The sequence below is a fragment of the Bison bison genome, unplaced genomic scaffold, assembly GCF_000754665.1.
Source record: "Bison bison bison isolate TAMUID 2011002044 unplaced genomic scaffold, Bison_UMD1.0 scf7180017864181, whole genome shotgun sequence".
NCBI lineage: Eukaryota > Metazoa > Chordata > Mammalia > Artiodactyla > Bovidae > Bison > Bison bison.
The window spans coordinates 11,660,412-11,677,664 of NW_011494753.1; the positions used below are offsets into that span (position 1 = coordinate 11,660,412).

Here is a 17,253-nt window from a genome sequence, read left to right on the forward strand (position 1 = left end):
ACCTGCATTTTTATAACAATTAGTTATTAAGAGAAAAAAACAATTTTGAAAAAATCCTTAGAGCAAGCTTTCCTTTTTACTACCCCATTAATATAATTTGTTTTACATTAGAGTCTCTGCTTTAAACATAGTATTATTAAATGTAACAAATATGAGAAGAAGGAGATGAAAAAAGATAAGTCATAAAATGCTTATTATATGTCAGGTATTATGTAAAATGGTTTTATATTTTTCCCTAACATCTTATATCTATACAAGAGGAACTAATCACACACAGATGAGAAAATCAGAGGTCCAAGAAGATTAAAAGATTTGACTAAAATCATACTAGTTAAGTGGCAGAGCTTGGATTCAAACTCTGCTCTGTCTGACATCACATGTTGTCTAGGAGTCTTGTATTCCATCTTATATCCCCAGAAAACACTAAAAAGTACTGATATGGCTTGACAATTCCTTAATAAACTCTACTGTATAATATCAAAGCATATTATCTTCATAAAAACTTTGATTATAGTAAGCACTATCATAGGGATTTGACTAGACCTTACTAACCGTAAGACTACAGTTTAACAAATCTCTAAAGCAGTGGTCATATATGATATAAAATCTGAAAGGCAAATCGTACAATGCTAAACAGAACAACCAAATGATTTCATGTAAATAACTTCATAGACAAGGCAAAAATTCAAACTCTTTTAATGTCTAACAGCAATATAAAGATGGGAAACATACAGACGACATCAAGGTCTATGTTTACAGAGGTCTGGTCAGAACAGAAAACGTGTTTTATGTCTCTATTTTGCTTAATTATTACAGTTGTGCTTTCAATTGTAAAACTGAAATCTGAAGGATTTCCAGATGAAGAAGGGGAATTACCAATCCATAAAAAATATCTATTTCTCAGTGCCAGGTCAAATGTGGCAATTTGGTAAACCTTACCTAAATTTTGAATACTATGTTTTTGAACTCAAATTAATAAGCAGTCTGATGCAGAGTGTTATAGAATAACAGTAAACAAATAGGTTCATCATTTTTAACTTTCTATATGACAAATCATTTTAACCTTCACTATCTTATTTTCCTCAACTATAAAACAGATATAAAAAATTCCTGGCTACACTGATACTTAAGTATAGTGATGTAACATCTAATTATGTCATGATTAGTAAAATACTTTTATGTACTACTTACTTATAATAAGTTTTAGTTATACAGTTTTAGACTTTTAAAAACAGGACTATGACTCTTCCCAGTAATGGTCACAGAGATAGTTTAAATACGTACATAAAAGAATTCACTTTACAATGTATCTTGTAAAGTTAAAAAAAAAAAAAAAAGAATTCAGAGCCTGGCCCTTTAAAAGATACTGAAATTACTAAATGTTATTTGAAACAATTCCTAAACATAAAATATCTTCAAAATTTTCCTCAAACAGAATTGTATTTGTTCTGCATATTTTTAGTCAAAAAATGTACACAGTCCTTAATTATTTATTTATCCCTTTCATTTACCTAAATTATCTCCCTCACATTGTAGAGTTTCTACTTATTTTCAATGCAGTCTGCTGAAGCATTTGAAAGGTTTTCAGAAATTTTTTGATAAAAGCAGTATTTTTAAAAATTCAAAAATAATTGTTCAAGAAACCTGAAATATGATTTTATAGTTGAGTATTGTATCATAAAAGGGCAATGTGTATTGAAGTTCTCTTTAAATGGTTTTATAAATGGTATACAGACATAGAAGCTCCATGCTTTTTCTATTAATATCTATACATTTCCTAAAAATAAAAATACCATTTTCAGTTCTTAATTATTTATTTTACTAAATCAGTTTTGGCTATATCAAATATATTAGCATTATTATTCCTTAACAAAAATACAATATATGTAACTACTATTCACATTCATAGTCATCTGTCAAACTGCATGCTGCTTACTTGCAGATCTCATTAATTTTCACAAACTCCAGAGAATAAGTTAGCTACTAAGAGAGATCCCAAGTAGATCATTTTAATGGCGAAAAGATTTTTTTGCAAAGGCTGAAAACAAGAATTTACAAAGTAAAGGGTCTGTCAGCATTCTAAGCCCACCAGCGAAAGACTGTAAAATAAAAGTAGCAGTCTTCCACTGTAAAATTACTAATTTTAGTAATACAGTACATTAAACATGCCATTTGAGATATATGCCAACGTAAACTGCCACATATGGCATATCTAGCTTATTATCACAGTTTGTGTTTTCACATCTAGAGTCATTCTAGTTTTTAAACAAGATGTCAAATATACCAGTGTAGCTAAAAATATGATAAAGCTTTCAAAGGAACATACCTTTCTTTAAACAGAATAGGTACGTACTTCAGAAGAAAGAATGTCAAACATTACTGTAATGAAACATGGCTGGAAATTTTCTTTTAAAATATATGTGTAAATGTAAAATAGAGGATCATCTTAAAGGCAGAATTCACGAGATATTAAATTTAATGTGACAATTCACATACCCAAAGTTTCTTCACAAACTTTCTCAGAGAGAATTGCATTGATTCTGCAATGTATGCAGTCATCTTACCTACATTATCTATCCCTTAAAGAATAAGTTATGTTACCATATCATGATATGTATATCAATTTGAAGGCAATGAGACACTGCTTATGCTTCCTTTTTATACTGAAATCAATCTTGAGTTACACAACTGGTATTATTGAATTATGAACAGCACTTAAATAAAGATTACACAGTGAATATTTTTGTTTCAAATTCCCATCTGGTGCTTAATGTCACTTCAGCTGTTCAATTTTTTAATGTTTCTCTACACAACTAGCCAATAATTCCACAAATAAGTATAAATGCTAGAGAAATTTTAATCCCATTTTCCAAATGTAAAACAGTGCCATATTTTTCACAATCACTTTTTAAACTCATCTGGAGTTGATAGATTATCAATTAAGACTGATTCTTATATGAAATAAACATCAATGATGGAGAATCCTGCTGAATCTCAATAATCAATTGAAATTCCAAACAAAATAATTACACAACAGAGAATCAACTAACAATGAGTAAGGAGCTTCAGTTTTTTCACTGACATAACACACACCAATGTCTATCACATACCAAAACTTCAGTGTTTGAACACTACCAAAAATTAAAATTCGCACATTAAAAATGCATACGTTGTACAAATCACTAATTTTCATCAAATTAAAAATAAATGTTCATATACCAAGAGAGCTAGAAACTAGGCCTACATATTCATATAATTTAAGGAAGGTGAAAATTTTTATCAGCTATATGATTCTAAATAGCTATTAATCAAAGGCAAACTAGTAAAAAAAAAACCACTTGAGTCACTAACTTTAAATGCACCTGTGTAGCCAACAGGTTACATAAATGTGAATGAATGTGAAAAACCAATTTCTATCTCCAGAGCTTTCCTGAATACAGCAAAACATTCCTCACTGACATTTTTCATCACTGGGTCCCACACCTTTTTCTTCTACCCTCAGAGCACATAGTTGCTTAACAAAAGATAGCTTCTGTATTTCCTAAATTTCTTTTCTGTATCACTAGTTGCCTCACCCTTCCCTTGCTCCTCTTAGTCTTCTCTTTAATTCTACGTATAAAGCTGAGGAAGCCTCTCTAGTCTACTACCCTGCTTTCAGATAACTAAGGCAATCCTTCCGCCACCATGCAAATATCACTATTCACATTTATGTCATTCATTTTAAAAACGTAATAGATGTATTTTTTCTTTCAAATATTTCTTGCTAATGAATGTCCCCAAAATGAATATTCTTCAATCACACTTTTCTCTTTTACATTTGTAATACATTTTTTATCTGTACTATTAATGACAGTATCTCCCTATTCCCACTCTTTCCCCACAGCAATATCTACTTTTTATCCCAGTAATATCAAATAACTTTTGGATCCCTGAATATACGAGGGGTATTTTTCATAATTTCGTCACTATGTATACAGTCTCTGCTTCAAGTGACCTTCCACTCCTGTCTACCAGGCAAATTAAAATTCAACCTTCAAAACTTTGTCAGCTCCTGTTTGAAGTCTTTTCTGAAGTATACCCTCTTCTCTCAAGATCTTGCCACTGACAGAGGCAGTTTCCACTTCCAGACATAATTCTATCATTATACAATTATCAATTTTCATTATAACCAGATATTTATCTTTATTGTTTCTTATCGCCCCCTGCTTGACAGTAAGATCTTCAGAGAATTGTGTATTTAGTCCCAACCCCAGAGGGAACACATAAATGTCCACCAGAAAGTTAAAATCTGGCCATAGTGGCAGACAATGCAGGGGAAGCAGTCAAATAAAGAAACACTTAAGAGTTATTGTAATCCATTACTCTTCATGAATTTTTTTAAAATAAACTGAATTTATAAATATGTGGGAAGATCCCCTGGAGGAAGGCATGGCAACCCACTCCAGTATTCTTGCCTGGAGAATCCCATGCACAGAGGAGCCTGGTAGGTTATAGTCCACAGGGTTGCAAAGAGTCATACACAACTGAAGCAACTTAGCACACACACATGCAATGGGCTAAGCATGAAACAAAATATATTTATCTATTAAATCTTAGAAGTTTCACTGGTTTACTGTAGTAAAAATGAAACAATCTATTATTATGAGATGAACACTAATACTTCATACCTCTCTAAATTCTGTTTAAGAAAGCATTTAAAAGACTTTGAAGAAAACCATATTCAATAACTTTCCTAAAATTTTAATTTCAAATAAAGTATACAAGTTAGTCAAACTCAAAACGTATAAATTCCAATCTACTACAACAGTTGGTATGCTTTTCTCATGAGTAAAAATTTTAGTCCAGCTTCTAAAAGCTGTAATATATTTATACCTTTACTTCTCCACTACAGGGGGGAGGAAGAGATATTAAAATATATTAAAAACAAAAATTTACTAATCCTATTTTTAATAATGTAATCTTAATTTAGTGGTTAGTAATCTTTGATTTTCAAGGTATCTTAAGAAAAGTGATCAGTAGATTATTCCTTACTACATAGGTAGCCATGTGGCAAAGTATGATGTAATATAACTCTGACATCTTGTACACAGGTACTTTTTATTATTTTATTAATAAATAAATGTTAGTTAAGCTCGTGTTTCTTAAGACAGTATTTTAAAATTAATCTTCATATGGGAGATGGCTTTGAAGTACTGTAATATTGGCTTTCACTTTTCTTTACAGAAGACAACATGCTAAATAGAAAATGAAATTCTACTCTTCTTTCTTAAGACCTAGTCCATATTTATCTTAACATGTCTATAGCCATTTCTTAACTGATTAATTTTTGAACTCATTTCTTATCCAACATCAGATTTTTCTCACATACAAACTCATTACTTATCCAAAATCAGATTTTCCTCACACAGATACTCACCCCTAAGAAACTATAAACACAATAAACAACTAAAGATGAACTGCCTTCTACATCCATTGTATTGATACTATCCCATTAAACTAGAAATATAATGAAAAACTGAAGGTTGCTTCTATATCCACAACACTCACAGATGAAGCCTCAGACTAGTCATTCATTCAATCACACATTGATTTATATTTCAAATGCCACAGATGTTTAAAGCACTGAGTTACATGCTGAACATATAGCAAGCATGTAGGATGACAAATTTTTTCATATCAATGAAGCTTAATGCTGCTGCTGCTGCTGCTACTACATTGCTTTAGTCGTGTCTGACTCTGTGCGACCCCATAGACGGCAGCCCACCAGGCTTCCCGTCCCTGGGATTCTCCAGGCAAGAACACTGGAGTGGGTTGCCATTTCCTTCTCCAATACATGAAAGTGAAAAGTGAAAGTGAAGTTGCTTAGTCATGTCCGACTCTAGCGACCCCATGGACTGCAGCCTACCAGGCTCCTCCGTCCATGGCATTTTCCAGGCAAGAGTACTGGAGTGGGGTGCCATTGCCTTCTCCGAGCTTAATGCTAGTAGTCTACTAAAGTAAGTAAAGACTATGACAAAATTTTTTGTTTTAATTTAAATCCATGAAGGAAAAATACCTTCAAAATCACATTAAGTAACTTCTGTGATTATGTTAGAAAGTAGTGCTTAAGCCTATAATGAAATGCAAAGAGCATCAGAATTCTAATTAACCAAGAAGTGGACCAATTTAATGAAATGGGTAGACAAAAAAAAAAATAATTATGTTTTAAAATTAATAACTACTTTATTATGTATCTTACTTTTACTTAGATTACCTTAAAATTAGCCTCATGTTTATTTCTTAATCATAATACTCTGTCCTTTTAAAACCAACTGTTATGACTACCTAGCCAAATATGCAATACTGAAGGAAATTTTGTAAGTCAAAAATATGGAAAATATATATATATATATATCCTTGAAAGCAGAATCTGACTTAGAAAGTCTTTATTTTTTTTAGCAAAGCCAATACTCAGTTTAACCAAAAGTGAAGAAATTAAAAAGTTGAGCTGAGGAACAAAGGAAGGGGGAAAATAAGAAGAAAAGAAGGAAAAGAAAGGACTTTGCAAATGAAAGAAAGCAACAAAAGTTGTAGAAATCAAATCATCCTGAATACTGTCACTTTCAAGCAATACAATTTTGAAAACACAGAAAATGACCAGTTTATATTCCAGGCAATATAATCTATCAGATCATTTGTTTTTTAATATATGGTAAAGAGGACCTGTCTTTGGCCTTAGAGTATACCAAATCAAAATCAACAACAATTACTGTAAAATAACTACTGTTCTTTCAACTTAGTATAAAAAAGTGGGAGTGGGGAGTATATTTATTTTAAAACTAGGTGAGAGAAATGATGACATATCCTCAGAGAGTTATATTCAAAAAGAGGAGGGAAAAAAACGGGGGAAAGCAAAATGAGAATAAACTACCTACTAAAACTGTACCACAAATTCAAAATCGCATTTAAAAGTTGAGGACAATTATTGGCCTATATCACTCTTTGTATCTTGGTTTTCTCAACTATTAAATGAAGATTCTGGAAAAGATCACACTTAAGTGCCATTTCTTTCATCTAGTTTCACAATTCTATAATTTTTCCAATTCCTTTAAATGAAAAAATAAAAAGCCTCTTGGATACTCCTAAGCCCCTTCAATATTCACTAAGTCACTGCCAGAAGATGCCATATAATATTAAAAAAAAAAAAAAGTAAACAAAACCTAAGGAGACAGTAACAATTAAGAACAACATTTTAGGATGATGCAAAACATACCCATAGTCCTTTACAAAGAAAAGATGCTTTGTAATAATTTTAATTCATAATAACCAAAGGACACCTGGACTCCTAGGAAGTATCTATAAATACACACAATAATTAATAAGAGAAAAACTTCCAGACAGATTTCATAGTGAAGAATGAAACTAGACTTTTTTAAAAAGTACTTTCCTGGCTTAAAAAATTAACTAGTCTTAGAAAAATAAAAACACAGGATTTATACAAAGAATAAAACTATGTGTGTAAGTGAACAGTCTCCAAGTATAGGCTCAATTGTGCCCAACACATACTCCTTCAAAAACAAGTATTTCAAAAATGAACATAACCAAAATTGAAAAGCTGCAGTTAATCAAAAACATTTAGCAACATAGAACAAAAATATATACCGAATTCTCTACTATTCTGTGTTAATAAAGTGCACTACCCCATTCCTTCTATTCTATCTTTCTAATTACTAAATCTTAAAGTCACTGCCCTATCTAAGTACTAGGACAGCAAATTATTAACAATTTAAATGAAGGCAACTTTCTTCAACAATGATTTCCAAAAATTCAGTCAACACAGTATTATTTATTATACCTTAGAAGAAACGCAGGATTTGAAGTCTTATTTAATTAATAAGTTCATTATGGGAAAATTTATCCTACAAATGAACTATGGGCCCTTCAATGTGTAACTGTTTTCAAAAATCGTTAAAAAAGAAAAGTTACTCTTCAAAGTTTCAAAAAGTATGCCAAGCATCACAAGAAAAGTAAGAAACACCACAGTCTGAAACTTAAACATTACTGAGTTCAGAATAAAGTTCACTGGATATTGAAAATATACTGAACATCAGTAAGACATAAAACAGGACTTGAAATAAGAAAAATATTAATTTTAGAAGTATCAATTATTAAATGAGTATAAGAATAATTTAAAAAATGTTTTATTTTCCACACCAAATAATCTTACCTGAATCATTTTGCTGTTAAAAAACTCAAGATACTGATTTCATTTTTCATCTGGTCCTGTCAACGATGCTATGACAGGCCCTGCAGGAAGCAGCAAAAGATGAATGATGGAGTGTAGATATTATGTGTTTTCATGATCAAGTATGTCATGGAAAAGGATATCCATATCATGGTTTGAAACTTAGCAATGTTGAAAATATCTCAAAAAGTTTGCTTGTGTACATAATATTCTTTTTTTCTACTTTGTAGTCTTAAAATGTTTATTCTTATTAAATATAAAAACATCTTACATGTGAAATTTTAAAGAATATATTGATGAGAATTAATAAAATAACATTCCACAATATAAAAAATAAAAAATTTTGATTAAAAAGTAAAATATGTTTAAAAGTGGAAAAATGAAACTCTCCAATTCTAGAGACTATTATTTTAATCGTATTTCCCACAATTACTATAATTACTAATAAATTACCAATTATTCATAACCAAATTAAGATAAAATTTAAAAGTTCTTTTTTCTTACAGACAGTAACTTCAGAATCAAATAGTTACTGGCCACTCTCGTAAAAATTCCTTCAAGATAAGTAAAGGGGTTCCAAAAATTTGCAAACTCCAAAACTTAATTACTCTTGAGTAATTGACAAGTTAAGAGCCAATGGATACCAAAAAATTTAACTTAGTGAGACTAACAAAAAGTCAAAATAATGAAACTGCTTCACAAAGAATCCAAATGACATTTCAAAATTCTGAATTATTTTAAAATGGTATAGCACTTTGCCAGATTTAAGAACTGTTTTCTGTGCAAAGGCCAACTGATAAACAGGACTGTGATGAAATATCTAACTAATGCAAATACTATTAGAACATACAGGAAACTTCTGTATGTGTCATAGAAGCATACTGTCAATATTTCAAATAGATCAAGAAATTGAAAACAAAAGAAATGAATGACAGACTTTTAAAAAGTTTTTATTATAATCAACTTTTAATTTACTTATAATAAATTGTGGTCAAAAACCATTTCAACAGCACTCCTATGTTAAGCTAAAGCATCCTAAAAACATTTTTAACATACTATTCCTGTCTTGTTTATTGGAGCACATCAAAACACTCAGCAAAGTCTGTTTGTCAAAGTCCCTAACATGCTAAAAAGATACTACTTAATTTTAAATAGGTTCTTTCTCTTATAAAATAAACAAATGTTAATTTAGGATAATAATTTTAAAAGAACTCCAATGTACTTCCACTTACTTCCATTCACTTATGATTTGAAAATATACCTGTGGAACAAGTAATTTTAAATAAATTTTAACTTAAGGTTATTTGATTTTTATTTCTACACCTAAAGTCCCCCTCTCCTTTTTATGTAGATTCTATCAGATTCATGGAAATCATTTTAGCTGCAAATATATCCATATAAAAAATGGAAAAGTTGATAACGTATCTTTAAAGAACAGGATGAAGAAATTTCACCAACCCAAGCATCAAAAGCACTGAAAAGCACTGCTTCATTTCTTGCATGTTACGGTTCATACCATGCCACTTCAGTCTCTGAGGGTCAGGTTAATTAAGCTCCATAGCAGCTGCAGTGCAATGTGAGACACACACTGCAGCAGTTCCCACCAGTCCAGTCCAATTACCTGTAGTATTCCAGCACTGGACAAGTGACAACCAACCTCTTCTCTCTAGTCACTTGCTCCCACTGGTCTACTGATAAATGTTAGAACAAACTAACCTCTTTTTGGAAAAGACTGCAAAGCTGAATGCACCTGCTGCAGGCTGCAATGATGAGTCCCAGAGAGATGTTTGTCAGTCAGATCTCTGCAGATGTTGTTTAACTTTATGCTAGAGCTGCATCCAAAGATGGAAATGAGATGGCAATCAAGCACAAGTCTCCCACCCTCATCCCCCCCAATTTTATTCTGAAAAGCTGCACTTGCTCATAAAAGTTATCCTTTAAAATACAGCTCCACTAAACTGGAAATAACTGAGACTAAACTCTGTGGCAAAAACATATATGTACCAATAAATGGTGCTGGGAAAACTGGACAGCTACATGTAAAAGAATGAAATTAGAACACTTCCTAACACCATACACAAAGATAAATTCAAAATGAATTAAAGACCTAAATGTAAGACCAGAAACTATAAAACTCTTAGAGGCAGAACACTTGATGACATAAATCAAAGCAAGATCCTCTATGACCCACCTCCTAGAGTAAGGGAAATAAAAACAAAAGTAAACAAGTGGGACCTGATTAAACTTAAATATATACACATTATATATATATATACGTGTATATATATATAGTACGAAATTTTAGTTAACAAGTGGCATAACTGTGTTCAGCAAATGTTACTTATAATATTTAAGAGAAAAATTAATTATTTTAAGCCAGAGCAAAACAAAACAAAAGAACAGAACTATAAAAAGACATGTTTCTAACTGGTAGTTTATAGCTTGGTTTTTAGTGATACCACACACTCCTTAGAATTCCCAAGACACAGATCGTTTTTCCTTGTTGTATATTACATGAAACATCTTCAATACACAAATATTGAACTATTTTACCAATTGTGTTCATTATTTTTAGACTATTTTGAAATCCTTTGGGGGTGATATTTGCAAGGCAATTTTGCTAGACGTACTGTATCACTTTACAATGCCAAAAATTTTAAATGAACTATTTTCCCAAAATCTAGAAGGCTTCAAATAGCAAAATTCAAAGTGACGTTGTGCTATAATAATTCATGAAAACAATGACTCTATAAATTAATGATGTTCCATAACCTACTAAATCGATAATAGAAGATATAATAACATCAGTGTGAAATTTTAAAAAGAATCAAATTAAATGAACAGCTAACATTTTTAATGCTGATTCAATCTTTCTAAAATATTTCATACCACAAAACATTTGCTTTCATGAGTTAAGTATAAAAATTATATCTTTCAGAAACTACAATTTTAATACAGATGTGCTATGCCACTAACATTCCTTTATATGTTGTTTTCCTATTACTCAAAATGAGAAATAACATCTTAAAAATACAACAAATTTTCAGACAGATATTAATGTATAAGTGAAAGCTTATGGTTCCTTCTACAACTGAGGATATAGAGATAAAATATTAAAAAAAACCCACAACGATTAGTAGTATGACAAATACAAATATCACAACTTTAAAGAAAAAAACGTTATGTGTTAGCAACTCTTTGACAATACTAAAACCAAAACAGCACAATTGATAGCTATCGTTATTAAACTCAACAATACTGCAAATTATACTTTATTTTCTTCTTATAATTATATTTACCTGCTAATTTTGCCTTAAAATATATGCCAATAAATTTCTAAGATGCTTTGCAACTTAGATCAAAGAAAAGAGTATAGACTGCAACTTTCAGAGGCTATAACAAAAGTATTCATTCATCATGTACTACTAATACAATAATACTCTTCCTTCAACAATGTAAACAAAATAAGTGATCTATTTTAAACTTCACAAACTCCTCTTATTTCTAAAAGAATGATCATTCTTACACAATCCCAGTCCTAAAGGTTAAATTGGCCAGTGAATGTTCCCCCTGTCAAAATTAAGGCAATGTGGGGTTATTTCCTTCACTAAAAGAAAATTTCACTTACATTCTGCTTTTTCTTGATTTTTAAAGATTTTACATATAAATGGTTTGTGATGTTTTAAATAAGCACCACCCAAGTTGGACTGAGATAAAATTACGATGCAATAAAATCTAGGGATAATGAGTTCAAGTTTTAAAGGACCAAAAAAAGTAAGTAATTTATATTAAAGGTGATCCAGTTTTATAACCACATTTATGAAAACAGTTTAAAACACACACACACAAACACACACACAAATATATGCTAAGATTATAAGAGAATTCCTGTTTGATATAATGAATATCTCGGGTCATAGAATAAGTAAACTATGAAGTATTCTAAAATCTTGAAAATGTTTATTTTACATACCCTATATTATTCCCAAAGAATAATATATTTAATAAACTTTTCCAATTATCTGCCTGAATCATTCATTAAATAATTTTAACTGATAAAATCAATCTACTTATTAACAAAATCTAAACAATCACATCTTCAGATATCAAATAAAGGAATAAAATAATACCATCCTATGACCATCCTGAAAATGCATACAGTAATTTATTTCCCAAAATGAGAAAGCTGTTTTTTATTAAAAGGTAATAACTTTGAGTAACCTAATTATAAAAAGGATATATAAATAAGTCAAATTAGGTTGCTTTAAACAAGAAAGAATAAAAGATATATTCACAAATCACAGGTTATAAGTTAGTATTTTGTAAGATTTAGATTTTTAGAAATAGATAAATGAATTGCACAGCACTGCAAAAAGTCAAATGAATCTTTTTTCCGATTACAGTAACTGATAAATGTACTTTACAATTCTTATCATACAATTCCCCCAAATATTTAATATATGGGCATGCTAAAATACACAATGCAATATACGGTTCTATAAATTCCAAATTCATACCAATTAAAGTACAAAAATGTTTTCTTCATCTCAACTATAAATACAAAAAAATCAAAAAACAAGGTTGCTTAAGATATTTTAAAGATATAACCAGAGGGCGAAAGAAAGTAAAACAAATATCATAAATATGAGATTATACTGGCTATAGTAAAAACAATGCACATATCATTTGAGTTGAAATTTAATAAAACATCACCAAAGTGTGTCTGTACCCTGCAATATACACCCTGAAGAAAGTTATTCTCAAATGCACCAGTATTCTGACTAAAGCTTCCAAAAACAATTACGTTGTTTTAAAACTTAGGTAATTTGAGAAAATTCATTAAGTTACACAATTGAAGCATACTTTTCCCCAAATACTCTGTCTTACAAATATGAAATAGAAAAATGCTCCATGAAATAAACATTAGGCACATTCATTCTAATGGAATGTAGAGTCATATGTACATATATGAAACACACAAAAAAGGGCATCTCATAAATCATAGTTTTATAATTTAGTTCATTTGAGAAGAGTAAGCTAAGTATCCACAAAGTATATCTGAGTAACCCAAGTTGAAAGTAGCTCAGAGGCTGCTATGTTGAAGAATACTAGGACTTTTTATAATTCCACAGGCTTATGGTCAAGTATGAACAGAAAGACTACTAAAATTAAAGTCTATCAGAAGAAGAGAGATGTATCTATCTGTGCAGGTAATAACCTAGTTAAAACCATATTTAAATACAAAGTGCTCAGGGTTATGAAAGCTTCTTATAAATTACAGGGTTTTATTTTATCCTTAAAATTGTTTCCATAGTTTGTGATTGGTTTCCACCTGTTACAGGCAGAATATAAGTCTTCTTTTATCCAGACATTTCAACTCACATTTGATCAGGTTACGTCACTACACACACAAAATTTTCTTTAACACATTCCAGTTTTCCATTTTTTCCAATGGATATTCTTGCTCTATATAAATAACATGCCTCAGAACTATAAATGATATAAGCAATTTCAATGTAATAAGAAAAAATGCACAACTATGTGGACTAAAAACAAAAGATCTAATTCCAGTTGTACCGTTCCCAACCCACTAAAAATAAACTATATTCAAATGAAAAGGCATTTAATTTACTATTTGGAATATCCTTGATAAACACCAATTTTCTGTAACATCTCTGCACATCTGATACCACCTCATGTATAATGCAAAAAAAGCTATTTCATTTTCATCTATTGACAGTGAATTTAATTTACTATTGCAGCTCTTTTCCTAGAACTATAACGTTATTAATTCCGCAATCAAGCTCTTTTGAATGCTTTTATTTGTACCAAGGATTTTCACAATTCCACATTGATTTTTTCCATCATAACATACCTTTTAAACTTAAGAATGTGAATATGTTAGCAAACTTTCCTAATGCATAAGGAAAGTTTCAGAGACAAGGAAAGCCATCTACAAAACTACACTCACAGAAAATAAACTTTTGAGGGACATCATATCTAAGAGACTACACCTTAGTTTAGCAAGTGTAATGTTTACCAAATATAGTACATTTAATTTAAATAACTAAAGGATAGTTCCAACCAATCTAAAACCTTCTTATATAGTATAATGGTCCATTTTCTACAACCAAGCAATTGGCCTCCAAATGTTTTGCTTACATTCATGCCAGATGTCTTTGCTGTACTAAAGAACTCTTACTGAATTAGATCACTGAAAGCAAATCAGCTTTTATTTCCCACCAAGAAAAAAAAAAAATAAGCAGCATTGGTCCCCTCAGCACTGAACAAATATTTTTATGGTCATAAAGATGAAATAATCAAAAAACATGGCAGAAACTGCATGAAGGTAAACACAAATAATGTTTTATCTAGGAGATAACTATTCAATTACGGAGATTTTCCAATTAAACTTAAAATCCATATATTAAGTAGAAAATGACTTTTAAAAAGATAAATACTCAGAACTCTGTAACAGTAAAAATTTTAAAAAACACACTGAAAAGTACAAAAAAAAAAATTATACCACCTAGGAAACTTGCCATATTCCACTGGGTTACAGTACCTACAGTACTACACAAACTGTTAACATATTTTGATCAAACACAGCTTTTAAATAACACAAATTTTGAAGCATGGTTCTACTTCTCATATAATAATATATTTCCTAGTCACAATTAAATAAAAACACAATATTTTAAAAATCTGAAGAGGAAGCACTTGTCCTCTTTACTCCAGGGCCAACAAACAAAGCAATGAAGCAGAAAGAGGTACATAATGGATTTAGAAAGTAAATGGTCCATTCTTTTAAGAAGCCTTTCTATCCCCTCTTCTGAATTCACTCTAGACTAATTGTCATTACAATTATGTCTGAAAACTCCAGAAGAACCCTATTTCCTGATGCCAGCTGTCCAGGTTTCTATCTTTAAATTTTAGTTTCTTTTTTTTTTTTTTTCCTAATCAGAAAGAAGTAGTTAGAAATACCCAGGAAGATTCATCTCGAAATTGGTCTACATCAGAGACGGAATATCGATTATAGAAACCAAAGGTAATCAAGAGTGAAAATATTTCTAAAATTATTCCACAAATACTCTAATACATCAAATATCTAAATAAATTCCACACTATTAAGAATTCTTTCAATACAGCACACAACACAGGTAGATCTTTTTTTTTTCCTTTCCTTGGGTATTTCTCAAACAATCTCTTCATCATTGCACCTACCTGGGTAAAAATCTTTGGACTTAGACAGCTTGATGGTGGCTCCAGTTTCTTTTTGCAATTGAACAATTGTCTGTCCTCCCTTTCCAATTATAGATCCAGCAGCATAACTAGGTATGAGAACCTTTAGAAAATATTGGCCGTCTTCTGAAAAATGCAAAGAAATACACTCCGTTAAAACAATAATTTTAAACTTTGTACCCTCCCTCCACCCTCAAGAGAGAAAAACAGCGATTAAACCACTGGGCATATAGCTGCAGGAAATATGGGGTTAAATTGTTTTTATAAAGAACAAAAATAAGCCAATTACACTGAAAAATAAATAAATACGAAATGTTTCCCATTCTGTAGAATTTATACTTTTTCTAACTTGGAATTAAAAATCTAAACATGTTCTATTATTTTGCAACACTGTAGAAACTGATGACTAAATTCCAGTTGTTATTCCAAACATGGAAGTCTTCCAATTCTATCTGTGGTTACTATGGTAAAACAAAACGAACTGACCCTTCAACAAAACTTCAGAGATTTATACCATGACAAACCTTCACTTAACATATTGCAAAATAAATAAATAAAAGGACAGTAAATAGTGATGAGCTATATATATTTGACACGAGCAAACACACAAGCACTACAATTAGCCATTGCCTGTATCCTACTTAAAGTATGCAAAACAACCATTCTCCTACCAAATAATCCACCCAAACTGTAGGGTGTATTCCAAGCCTTCAATAAGTGCCAGGAAATAACTCAAAGTGATGTGGACTGGTAAATCTAACTAATCCTGGAGTATTTCTTTAGCACTCCTTAGTCTACTATGATCTCGTTTAAGCTCATTAATTAAAAGACCTTAAGAAGAATTTTGCCAATACTAAAAAGCTTAGGAGTCATTTACATCAAATACACTTAAAAGTGACCAGATAATGTTCCTTCTCCAAAAGAATCACAATTATTAAAACGGAGGGGGTGGATGAACCAAAAAAGACTGAAATGAAATGTTTTAGAAAATAAAGCCAACTCCCTAAACTTTAATTTCCGTCAAACTGGTGGTGTCTTAAATAGGAAACACCCCGGTAAATCCAGCTTCCTTATGTGAACATTAACGTTCCAAATTTTTCGGGTGTGCCATTCGCAAGACCCCCATCCGGCTCTAAAGTACATGCTGTAGATAAATTCACCTCTGCCTCGATGCATTGGGTGCATTGTTAAGATGACTCCAGTGCCAATGAAGAAGCGGTACCGGTCCCGTTATAACTCATCTTCCCGGGAAGCGCAGGATGTTAACTAACAAGTCACAGTACGAGACACCCCCACCCTCGTATGCACACCCCTGAAGACAAATCAAAGAGATTTTTGCACCGACAGTATAAGTGCGGTAAGAGCATGCACTCTTCAAGATTTTGCATACTACTTGTGGCCCAAACCAAGGGGATGAAGAGAGCAAAACTCTCCGGTGCCCCAGTCATTCGCTCTCCGCTACCCAAGTGCCATTTATTTATTTATTTTATCCGACTGTTAAATGCAGCGCGCATCTTCGGGCGGCCATCACCTCGCTCGGGGTCATCCTCTTCCTCCTTAACGGACCCCCTTGCCCAGGTCTAGGATATTTAAACGGTCAGCCTTTCGACCGATTAAAGGGAAAGATAGGTCTATTCCGAAAAAACCGGTCGCCATTTTGATGAATGATAAAACACAGAAATGGAAATGTATCGGGACCGGCGAGGTGCGGGGCAGGTGCAGGGGAGGGGGCGCGAGGCAGGGCGCGGGAGCCGCCGGGTTCGGGCTGGAGGTGTCCGGGCCGCGGG

The 17,253-nt window shown here is 31.6% G+C and overlaps 1 protein-coding gene across 1 annotated transcript in view; it reads right to left on the reverse strand.

The window, feature by feature from the left end:
• Window positions 1–17,253, reverse strand: part of NOVA1 (neuro-oncological ventral antigen 1) — a 166,523-nt gene that overhangs the window by 148,714 nt on the left and 556 nt on the right. The window contains exon 2 of the mRNA XM_010843391.1: window positions 15,449–15,592. Within this exon, the coding sequence (XP_010841693.1) occupies window positions 15,449–15,592 (144 nt within the window). The remainder of the gene's footprint in view (window positions 1–15,448; window positions 15,593–17,253) is intronic.